The 12071-nt window shown below is 51.0% G+C and overlaps 1 protein-coding gene across 2 annotated transcripts; it reads right to left on the reverse strand.

The window, feature by feature from the left end:
- Positions 1-3063: 3063 nt before the first annotated feature.
- Positions 3064-12071, reverse strand: FKBP4 (FKBP prolyl isomerase 4). 2 transcript variants are annotated; one of them, XM_017863039.1, is made up of 10 exons: positions 11764-12071; positions 9732-9876; positions 9119-9261; positions 8165-8285; positions 7746-7902; positions 7052-7142; positions 6871-6954; positions 6416-6601; positions 5635-5874; positions 3064-3845 (listed from the first exon to the last, which is right to left on the reverse strand). In XM_017863039.1, exons 2-10 carry the CDS (start codon positions 9844-9846, stop codon positions 3738-3740), a joined length of 1245 nt encoding a protein of 414 aa, XP_017718528.1. In that variant the 5' UTR covers positions 9847-9876; positions 11764-12071; the 3' UTR covers positions 3064-3737. The 2 variants fall into 2 exon arrangements, with proteins under 2 accessions (XP_017718528.1, XP_017718520.1); XM_017863031.1 differs by lacking the exon at positions 11764-12071 and having other exon boundaries at positions 9732-10067.

Genomic DNA, 12071 nt, shown 5'->3' on the forward strand with positions numbered 1-12071 from the left:
AAATTAATGTTTTTATTATTCCTAGGTTTTCTAACGGGGGATAGTTAATGCATCCACATTATCTGAGGTTGGCAAACAACTGGGGAACTGTAGCCATAAGGTAGCAATAACGAATTCCAGAAAGAGAACAAATTTTCCTTACTTACCATGTCCAGACTCATACATTGGTTTTATTCAGCACTGCCCTTAATGCACTGTCATTTCAACTTGTAAGGTTCTGAGGTGTTTTGCATTTGGAAAGGGAAAATTAGTCACTGAGACGTAACAGGAATAAGGGATGAGTAGTTCTGGTTTCTAACTTTCTTTTCCAGTAATGCATTTTCTAAAAAGATACTACACTTTAGGCGGGGCGTGGTAGCTCATGCCTGTCATCCCAGCACTTTGGGAGGCCAAGACGGGCGGATCATGAGGTCAGGAGATCGAGACCATCCTGGCTAACACGGTGAAACCCCGTCTCTACTAAAAATAGAAAAAAATTAGCTGGGTGTGGTGGCGGTGCCTGTAGTCCCAGCTACTCGGGAGGCTGAGGCAGGAGAATGGCGTGAACCTGGGAGGCGGAGCTTGCAGTGAGCCGAGATCGCGCCACTGCGCTCCAGCCTGGGTGACAGGGGGAGACTCCATCTCAAAAAAAAAAGATACTACACTTTACTAGTCCTGCATGAAGTGCCTTTCACATATTTTTTCTCCAGTGGAAATGGAATACAGTTCACCATTCACCCTCAGAGTGGCAAAGCTGGTATAGAGGGTAAGTGTTAAGTGCACTTTGCCAAGCCTCGTGGGGTTTTGTGGGCCATAAGGATTCTTTAGCCTAAATGGGATGGGAAATCATCGAAAGTGATTGAAGTACTCGGAGGGACACGATTTGGATGCAGTACAGAGTGAACTGCAGGTGGGGCAGGAGGGAATCCAAGATCGGAGCCTTTTGCAGGAGAGCAGGCTGGAGTGCATGGTGATGGGAGGGGGTGATACTAGTGTGGAGGGAGGAGAAATACTTGGGAGATAAAAATGCATAGAACTCGATGTTAGAACCAGCACTAGGACAAGATAAACCCTATTTTTTTTTTTTTTTTTTTGAGGCGGAGTCTTGCTCTGTCATCCAGGCTGGAGTGCAGTGGCCGGATCTCAGCTCACTGCAAGCTCCGCCTCCCGGGTTTACGCCATTCTCCTGCCTCAGCCTCCGAAGTAGCTGGGACTACAGGCGCCGCCACCTCGCCCGGCTAGTTTTTTGTATTTTTTTAGTAGAGACGGGGTTTCACTGTGTTCGCCAGGATGGTCTCGATCTCCCGACCTCGTGATCCGCCCGTCTCGGCCTCCCAAAGTGCTGGGATGACAGGCGTGAGCCACCGCGCCCGGCCGATAAGCCCTATTTTAGTTTTCCTGGAGACCACGTGCAAAGCTTGTTAACAGCTCACAGTGCTGCTTGCTGCTAGCCTTTCTTGATTCGGGCACATTTCTCTGCATATAGAAAGATTTAAGTGTTGGTAGGAAGGGACAACTGACTGGGAAATGAACTTGTGGCACTGACCCAGGGCAGACTTGAGTATGTGGTACGATTATTTTTAGGCTTAGACTTGTAGGCATTTTAACAAAACATCCTCACTAGACAGTTTTAATGTTACATAAACTAAGACTTATCTCTAAATGTTCCACAGTTAAATGCAGTTTTACATTCTTGGAATCCTACAGGATGCAGAGCTGGAAGAAACCTTAGGAATGCTTTCAATGTTTACAGATGAGGAGAGAAGCTCAAGACTTGCCCACAGCCAAATGAACCTCATGGGAGAGTCTGGATTAATTCAGAGACCTCCCATTTCAGGCATACCTTTCCATTGAACTTCTGAGTCTTGGTTTTCTTATCTGTAAATAGGGTTATTAGAGTTATACCTTCTTTGTAGGATGGTTGCAAGGATTAAGTTTAACTCATGTGATGCTGTCAGTACAGTGCTAGGCTTACCCCATAAATGCTTAATGAGTTAGTGATGATTGTTGGCTGCAGGGGTAAGAATCTACTACTTCTGAAATACCAAGAGGACCCAGACACAAACCACAAACACAGGGCTGTGATATGCGGTGAGCCCAGAAAGAGAGTAGTTACACTGGGACTTTTTCAAAAAAGAGGGTCTTACTGTCTTGCCCAGCCTGGCATGCAGTGGCACAGTCACAGCCCTCTGCATCCTTGGTGTCTTGGGCTCAAGGGATACTCACACTGGGAGACTTGCACACCCCAATTTTAATCCTGGCTCCAGCATCAGCCATGCTGTATGACTTGGTGAAAATTTTCACAGAAATCAATCTTCCACCATTACAAATTTCTTCTGGAAGGAACTATACAGGCATGTGGCTAAGCAGACAACCACATCACTGTCGGGAAAGGACTGGAGAGCCCACAGTAGGAGAGAGGGATGAGGGCAGACACGGGCTGTGGCCTGGAGCCAGGATCATCTGGAGGCAGCTCAGCATGACTGGCTTGTGCTGCCTGGCTTCTCCCAGGGCCCCGTCATGCCATAGGAGTTAAGGGTCAAAGCATAGTTAGAAAAAAAGCACAAGCCGTTTCCTGTTAAGGCTGGGAAGGAAGCTGGGCATGACCACTCTTTACTCTCGACCTTAATCATGTAAAAGTTATCTGACGGAGGTTAGTGACACCAGGAGTTTTACCTTGTTAAGAAACCAAAATGCTCAGATAACCTCTGCCAGATCAGAGGTAGGCAGAAGACCAATTCCAACTTCAAAATGAACATGCACGGTGTCCCAGTCTTCTAGATCTTTATACTTTCCTCTTCCTATGTGTCAGGGAAGAAAACCAGAGGCACTAAAAACTGCCAGGTTGCTGGAGGGAGGGAGTACATAGATGCAAGTCCCAGCCACAGCCTATGCAGTGCTCAGGAAGCCCTGCATAGTGGGGCTGCTTCCTGCCCAACTACGGTGTCTATTTGAGATGCTGCACTTAAATTTAAGCTCAACTGGGACTAAGTGGGTGACCCCTTAATTTTGCCACTACCCATTATGTACCCACCCATACCCACCCCTCCAAGGCCGAACAAAAAGGGTTGTCTGACACCCAGGTTTTATTGTTTCCACTTTATTGCTCAAGCACGGAACTTGAGGCAAGCCTGGACCTTCAGCAACGTGCGGAGAAGAGGCTGAGGGGATTTGGGGACGCATCCTGGCTGAGGGGAAACTGACAGGGGAAATACCAGAACAGGGAACAAGGGGTGGTCACCATCACACCAGAAGACATCAGCCACACCGTTGGGGGTGAGGAAGGGAACAGAGAAGAAATGGCATAGCAGTGGTTTTTCCCATGTCCCTAGCACCCACATGGAGGCCACGTTTGGAAATGGACTGGGAGAGGGAAAGGATGAGGAAAACGGCTGCCCAGGAGTCTCCCTCTCCACCCTGGGTTCATATCAGACCCCATCCCTACCACTTGCCTCTTCTACCCTTGGAAAATGGACCTAACAGAGGGAGCAAAGTAATAAATTAACATTCTGATGAATATGTATGGATGGACATATGTTCATGTGCAAAGGGGAAGGGAAGAGGGGTGACACCAGCTAAAATGATTCCCCACCTCAATCCCCAGCCTACTCCTTTCCCCTTCCCCTAAAGCCACCATCCAACCAGATAGAAAATAAAGGTCTAATTCACTCAAAATTCTTCAGTTTTTACAAAACTAACAGGGTGGAGGGGGGAGACTGGGGGCAGGCAGCCGCAGGAGTAGGGCTGGTGGAGTGGGGCTATGCTTCTGTCTCCACCTGAGACTGGCTCCCTGCCATGTTGCTCTTCTGCTCCTCCTTCATCTCTGTGTCAGTGGGGTGGTCTCCTGAGGAAGCCTCTGCCTTAGCCTGCAAGGAAGAGAACAGCAAAGAGGCTGACATCCCAAGTGAAAAAACACACACTTAATTTCTAGCAGAATTACACAGATACACTCATTCTCCTACATCTGTCCTAAAGATATATCTGTATAGGCCAGGCCTGGTGGCTCACACCTGTAATCCCAGAACTTTGGGAGGCTGAGGTGGGCAGATTGCTTGAGCCCAGGAGTTTGAGACCAGCCTGGGCAACATGGTGAAACCTCAGCTCAACAAAAATTACAAAAATTAGTTGGGTGTGGTGGCATGCACCTGTAGTCCCAGCTACTCAAGAGGTTGAGACGAGGATTGCTTGAGCCCTGGAGGCGGAGGTTGCAGTGAGCTGAGACTGTGCCACTGCACTCCAGCCTGGGCGACAGGGCAAGAGACACTGTCTCAAACAAAACTAAACACTTGTATACGTACAAATTATGAACTCACAAGGTTATTCACCGCAATGCTGTTCTAAGCAGCATTGTCCCATATGGTAGCCACTACTGTAAGTGGCTAGTTCAAACTCATGTGTTTTTAGTGCAAAATATACATTGGATTTTGAAGATGGTTTGAAAAATACACAAATGCAACTAAAATTTAATTCCATTTGTTTTTCACCTTTTTAACATGGTTACCAGAAAATTTTGAATTACATGTGGTTGATACTATATTTCTACTGGACAGTGCTGGTTTAGAACACTGTTTAAGACTGGCCAGGCATGGTGGCTCACACCTGTAATCCCACCACTTTGGGAGGCAGAGGCAGGCAGATCACTCAAGTCAGGAGTTCGAGACAGACTGGTCAACATGGTGAGACCTCGTCTCTACTAAAAATACAAAACTTAGCCGGGTGTGGTGGCGGGCACCTGTAATCTCAGCTACTCGGGAGGCTGAGGCAGGAGAATCGCTTGAACCCGGGAGGCGGAGTTTGCAGTGAGCCAAGATCGTGCCACTGCACTCCAGCCTGGGTGACAGAGTGAAACTGTCTCAGAAAAAAAACACCAACAACACTGGAAGACTAAAAGGGGACTGACTGACTAAGATAAGCCACATCCACACAATGGAATACTATGTAAGCCTAAGGAAGAATGTAAAAGTTCTTTAAATACTGATGTAAAATAAGCCTCCAGCTACTATCATGTGAAAAAAGCACAGTATGTGCCAAATCATAGAGCACGTTGCCTCTTGTTAGGGGAAAGGGAGAAAGCAACATGAATGTCTGCCTGTGCATTGGTGCAATACACTGGAACCATATAAGAACCTAAAGGGTCAGCTGCTTCTGGTGGGGGAGGCAGACTTTTGACTGTATATACTTTGGTACAGTTTGAATTTAACTATGTAAATGTATCATTTATTTAATCACACACAAAAAGCATCTAGCTTTTTTTTTTTAGACAGGGTCTCATTTTGTCACTCAGGATAGAGTGCAGTGGTGCCATCATAAGTCATTGAGGTCTCTACCTACTGGGCTCAAGTGATCCTCCCACTTTGGCCCTGCAAAGTGCTGGGATTATAGGTGTGAGCCACCGTGCCTGGCCCACAAGAAAACATAAATCGGGAATTACACTCAGAGCAACCAATCCAACTTCTGGGGCTTGTGGGTAGGTTCCCAGCACTGATCACAGAACACGGCCCCAACAGCAGGGAACACATGCTCTTTAATGCTCCAGGGAAAAGGGCAACTTTTGGTTTCTGGGATCAGCACAGACAACCAAAGGCACCAAGAGCCCACAGTAGCCAGGTTCCGTGGAGGGATGCTATTCCCACTGTTCCCCACCCCAATCCTCACCTTGTTCTCCTCCTCAGCCAGCCTCTCAAACATATTGGCATAGAGCTTCTTCTCCCGGGCAAGCTGCCTTCTGATCCGCTGCTGGCACACAGCCAGCTGGGTCTTGGCGGCTTTGTTGTTGGGGTAGAGCTGCAGGACCTTCTGGAAATCAGCCCGTGCCAGTTCAAAGTCATTCACGGCCAGGTGGGCCTCTCCCCGGCGGAAGAGGCCCTTCTCATTGTTGCTGTCCAGTTCTAGGGCCTAAAGGATGCAGGGAGGAAGCAACATCGTGGGAGCTCAGGGCTTGTAGCTCATCTGGCCAAGACTGGGTTCCAAAGGTACCCCCAGCAGGATTGCAAATGGCTGGCTCCACCCCAGGAAGAACAAGGCTTGGGGCATTAAATGGAACAATCCAAGGTCTAGGAAGGAACCTCATTTAATCCAACAGGCAGAGAGGGAAGACAGCAGGTCTTTGGATGAAATAAAAAGACTTCAGACATAACATTCACTTTAGAATAAAGCAAGTAGGTAAGCGGAGAGGCTAAGAACCAAGGTGGGAGAAAACTCTTACGTGATTCTTCCCACTCCCTGTGTCCTCCTACTTCTGTGCCAACTGCTTCCCACCACTAAAGCTAAGGTGCTTGCTATGAATACTTGCATCCAGGCCTGTGGCCTGTAACCTCAGAGCTCCCACTGATCCACCCTGCTTTCCCTGCCCTAGTCATCAAGGGGAAGTTTCAGACATGCTGGCACTCAACTCTGCCTGTGAATGCTGCTTCCATGCCCTCTGAGGGGGCCTCACCTTGTTACAGCTTTCAATGGCCGCAGAGAAGGCCTGTAGTTTCAGATGACACATGGCCAGGTTGAGGTGAGAGGCCAGTCGAAGGGCCTGTGCCTTCTGTGCTTCCTCACTGGAAAAACTAGACTCATATTCCAGCCAGGACACAATCTTCTTATACTGTAGTAAAGCTTGCTTGTATTTGCCTTCCTAGAATGGGAAAAAGGCTCAGGCACCTGGCACAGGTTCAGTGGTACCAGGCTCTTATACCCTGCAGACATCAGTGACACATGGCCACAAGAGGTTCTTGCTCCCACCCCTCCCACTGGCAAGGCCAGCAAGCTCACATATACCAAGTGAAGATGGCAGGTGCCAACCTGTCCATTTCTTGGCAGAAAATGATCTCAGTCACCAAGGGAAGGGTAGGCTCAGAGCAACTCTTCCTGGGAGTGTCCTTAGGACAGTGACTGTTGGCTCACCTTGAAGTACACAGTGCCCCGCTCTTTCACTATGGTGCTCTGTTCCAACTTCTCTTCTGAATTCATCTCCCAAGACTCCTTGGCCTGCCACACCCCAGGAGAGAAACAAAGTTGTCAGTTACCCCAGAGTACGTACAGGGTGGAACTTGACTTTAGATGGGAAGACCCTGAGCAAACTTACCTTTTCAAAACTCTTGAGGTGTAATTCATATTTCAGCTCGGCATTTGGTGGGATTTGGAACTTCTCCTTCCCAACACTGCCAAAAGCATAGCTGTAGGGGTGAAAAACACTATGTGTCGTCTTGGCAACACTTAACCTGCTCCAGGCTGAAAAGGCTTCCTGTCCATTTCCTGGAAAGTGCCTTCCCATCCCTTGAGAGTTGGTTCAAATGTTTGGCAAATCTTCCCCGGCCTCTTCACACCATCAGATGGTCCCTCAGCATCCTTCATACCCTTCTAATAACTTATAGCCAGGCAGCAGTGTGATTACTAATTTAAATGGCACCTCACTAAACAGTGAGCTAGAATTAGAAGGCAGAAACAATGTTCTATTAGTCTCTGAACCCCTAGGAATTTTCAGTAGTGCCTGGCATGTAGTAGCTGTTTCAGTAATGACTGAATAAATTAATGGGAGAAGAAAATCTTGATGGCAGAGGAGAGAAAGTGTAGCAACTATGACTGAAAATACTGGGCTTAGATCCAAGGAGATGTAGACAATTGTGGCCACACTTCTAAGTATACTGAGGATATCAAAATGGTGTATGTTTGGTGTGGCCAGAGTTAAAAAGGATACGAACAGCTGGTTCTACAATTCATTTTATATCCTGGATCTTGGTTTGCCTGCCTGCCTGCTCTACGAAGTGCCCACCGCTCACCTGGGCTTGAGGTACACAATGGAATGTTCTCCTTTCTCCATGCGCTGAATGGCCCTCTCCAGACCATAAGGCAGATCCAGGTTCTCCCCCTCGCCAATCTCAAAGCGGAGCTCCCGCTGGTCAAAGAGCTGGTCCTTGTAGTACCCTTCCAGTGCAACTGGTGTGAAAGAGAGGCAGTGTATCAGAGTTGTAAGAGGACAGGTGACTGAGGAAGGATGCCATCAGCTTCCCTACATCACTCCATCACCCCAAGATTCTCCTAGCTGTGTTCTCAGATCTGGAGTGATTTAAAGAGAATATGGTCCAACCCCTCATTTTATGGACAAGAAAACAGGCTCAGAGAAGGGAAGTGACTTGCCCAAAGCCACACAAGACCTAAATATCAGAATTAGAATTGAAAGCCCAGACTACTGCCTCACCCTCCACGATAGCGCCCTCATTGGGCTTAGCATAGCCTTCACCGCGAGTCCGTATTCTGCGAATGATTCCGCCATCTTCCTCTTCCGTCAGATCTTCTCCCTTAAACTCAAACAACTCCACCTGTGGGACAGGATGTAACACAATTCTTTCCCAGACTAACTCACGGGCAGTGAAACAGTCTTTCTTGTCCGGGAGAGTCCCTACTAACTGCCAGGCAGATCTGACCACAAGGGCAGTCACGAGGAGTTGGGTAGAGCGGCACTTTTTGGAAGTTCTTGGGGGCTGCCCTAATCTCAACTTTGGAAGAGGCGGGCAGACTACATAGATTTCAGTTAAGCTGAGGACAGCAATCTATTTGCTACCTGCTCTACTAACAAGGACATATTGGGATGCATTCCAGATAATCCTAATTCCCACTACCTGATAAGCCCAATCTGGTAGGTATTAGAAATGATTACCCAACATCTCTCAGCAGTTTCTCAGTATTCAGGGGCCCATGGATTGGCTCAACCATTTTCAGATTGAACAATGTCAAGTTCTATCTCCTTAGTGAAGCCTTTTCTCAGCCCTTGACCCACAGGGGAGCTACTGCTCCCTCTTCCGATCTCTAGAGCACCAATATTCTGTACTGCCATTTATAATGGGCCATAGTTTCTGACCTCCCGACTCCTTTCAGTATTCTTCTGGGTACCGCTCTGGAGATAAAGATGTCTTAACCCCAACCATGCTTTGAGTCTGGAGAGGTGCTTGTGCCTGCCTCTTGCTACCCGAAGAAGCTTCGGCTACTTCCATTACTAGCAGCAGCAGAGCCCTCTGCATTTCTCCTCCCATAAGGCCAGGCCCTCAGCCTTGGCTACATTGTCTCCAAGAAGCAGGAAGGGCTGGAGGGCAGCCAGGCATTGGGCTGAGATAAGGCCTGGCTCTTAGCCTGATCTCAGTGGCCGGACACTCACCTCAAATACAAGCGTGGCATTGGGGGGAATCTTTGGAGGACTGCCTGCTGAACCGTAGGCATATTCTGGTTTGCAGGTGATGTGGCACACCTCCCCCACCTTCATGGTTGCTATGGCAATGTCCCAAGCCTTGATGACCTCCCCTGCAGGTACAGAGGCAAACAGGACCACCTTAGCAGGGTTCTGATTCTGGGCTCCAACAGTGCTCCTGAAGAGTTAATGCACCACACTCATGGGGAAGCTGAACATCCTTTAGAAATGGGACCAGAAGGTGAGATACCTGGTTGCATTAAGTGCTACCAGGTCTAAGAACTGTAAAAGATCACCTGACCCTGAACAAAAGAGTTTAAGATGCAAGACAGTCCACCTTTGAAGGGGGAGTAAGGTGTTGGGAGGTGATGAGGAGAAGGGGAGACAGAGATCAGTATAGTTACAGAACGGTAGAAAAAAAAAGAGTGACCGAAAGAGTTAACAGACTGTGATAAACCATTCCTCCCTGAGCTTGGTCCTGAGAAAATGGTTTCTGCTTGTGACAGCTTGAGAAAATGGTTTCTGCTTGTGACAGCTTGTGTCCACCTTGAACCTATCCTACCAGCCCACTGACCACGCCTACCTTTTCCCAGGTCAAAGGAGAATTTGTCCTTGCGATCCAGACTGGAGTCAAACTTTGTGCCATCTAATAGCCAGCCAGTATAGTGGACAAAGACTCGGTCCCCAATCATGGGCATCTCTGTACCTGTGCCCTCTCTCTTGATGACCTGGGAGGAAGGGGGAGAAAGTGAGTAACCCAGGGTTTGGGGCCGAAAGGGGCACCAACACTGCCTGCAAGCCTCCAGAGGGAACATAAAGGGACTTCTCTGTGTTCATCCTCCTCTGCCTACTTGTCCCTCCAGATTCAGCTACTAGCAACTTGACTTAGGAGTCAACTAACCTCCTTGTCTTTCTTCAGGTGCAGCAAGACTTGGTTTGAAAAAGGAGACAAAAGGCTGAGAGATCTGAGTTCAAGTTTCCGCTGTATGGATAAGTTTTAAAAATTCTCCACACCTTATTTGTAAAGCAGTGATGATAATCCCTATCTCCTACAGTTGTTGGAAGATCAGACCAGTAAAGGGTTGAATAATAGATCATTATTCTCATCGGCAAAGGGGGAAGTATTTATGCCACACTTCCTCCTCCTCCCTTCATGCCAGTGGTCATCAGATTAAGGTCTGGTTTGGAGACAGGAGAACGAAAGGAGTATGAGTGAAGAGAATAGAAACAGTTCAAAACAGGTAAGGAAGAAACCAGGTTATAAGTGAACCCAGAGGCTCTCCATGGGACCTTAAACTCTGACTTGGGAGCTGAGTATTCCTCACTGGTAGGCTGTTGAAGACCAGGGCTGGAGTATTTCCCAGAAACGCACAGGCTTCTTTAGCGCCACCTGGTAGGTGTGTGGTTACCCTCTAAGGGAAAGCTTCCATGGAGAATGGACAGGGTCTTTGAGGAGTAGAAAGGTAAAAGGGAAGGAATGGCGGATCAAAAGGGAAATCACCCTTCCTGGAATAACAATCTTATAGAAAACAGCAGGACGCTGCAGCGAGAAGGGGAAGCCACATGCCACAGGAGAGCCGCTGGAGCAGACGCTCGAGGTCCCCAATAATCTGGTGCAAAGACAGACGCACTTCCGGACCAGGTAAAGGCCCCCTGAAGCGGGTGCCACACACGCGGCGCTCAGCTGTGGGAAGCCAGGATGAGGAGCAGCAGCGGATGGGGAGAAGGCAGAAAACACGGGCTGGGAATTCATCTCCGGACTCTCCCCCAACCTGCTCCGACCCATGGCAGGTTGTCCCGGCCCAGGTCAAGATGCCCTCCCCCCAGCTCCCCAGGCTATTTGTAGTCGAGCGGTCACTCGGCGGCAGGCTCCGCAGCAGAGCGCCTCGTCTCCGCCCCACACCCCGCAGTCCCGGCGCGGGGAGGCAGCGGGAGGGGGGAGGGGACTACAGCTCCCGGCATGCCCCGCGCCCGGCCTCCCCGGGGCCGAGGGAGGGGGCGCCGCGCGCGGCGAGTGGGGACCTCGCTGGGTCCCGGCGTCCGCAGGGGACCCCGGGAGGGCGCCGGAACCCTGTCGCGCCTGCGTCGCACAAAGGCCGCCGGGCCAGGAAAGCACCGTGGGGAGTCGTTCCCGCGTCACTGGCCGTGTTCCATCCACCGGCCCGGGGGCGAGCCCTGGCACCCGCCACCACGAGCGGCCCGCGGCGGGCAGCGCCGCGGGGTCGGGGCGCGTGGCGCGGAGGCCCGGCCTGGCCCCGGCTGCGCTCGCGTGCCCGCGTGGTCGCCCCGCCTCTCCACCGCCCCGCGCGCGCCGGGGTGGGTCACTGCAATCCTGACATCGCTGCGCCGGCCCCGGGGCTGGGAGCCTGGGGCCTCGTCCGCGCACCTTAGGCGCCCCCCTGCTGAGCGATGGTCGGCCTCGGTCCTCAAAACGACGCAGCCTCGGTAGGGGACCCGGCGATGCCACCGGCCCCGGCGGGACGGCGCGAGGCTGCAGAAGCGGCCGCCTCGACCGTGCCCGGCCGCGGGCTCCGGGCGCGACGGGAAGGGCGCCCGCAGGGTCCCAGGTTCGGCCCGCCCCCAGGACCCCCAGCAGGCCCCGCCGCCCCCTCAACCTTCAGCACAACACGCTTCGTCCTGTTTTGGGGCTGATGTCCACTCCCTCAAGGGCAGCGGCGCCGACGCCGCCCCCTCTCGGTCGCTTATCTCCTCGCGGCTGTCATCCCGCGCGGCGCGCCGTTTCCCGGAGCTGGCACCCGGCGCGAGCGCACCCTGGGGCCGTGGCGGGGGCGCTATACCTGCGGCGAGTGTTGGGAGGCGGGGCGCGGGCGGGCACTGCTGCGGACCGCGAGGAGGCGAGCACCTCTGGCACAGGGCGCGGGAGGGGGGTAGGTGGGTGCAGGAGCCGCTCTGGGAAGCGATT

This window comes from Rhinopithecus bieti, unplaced genomic scaffold, assembly GCF_001698545.2.
Source record: "Rhinopithecus bieti isolate Rb0 unplaced genomic scaffold, ASM169854v2 scaffold_2654, whole genome shotgun sequence".
In the NCBI taxonomy this organism is placed as follows: Eukaryota; Metazoa; Chordata; class Mammalia; order Primates; family Cercopithecidae; genus Rhinopithecus; species Rhinopithecus bieti.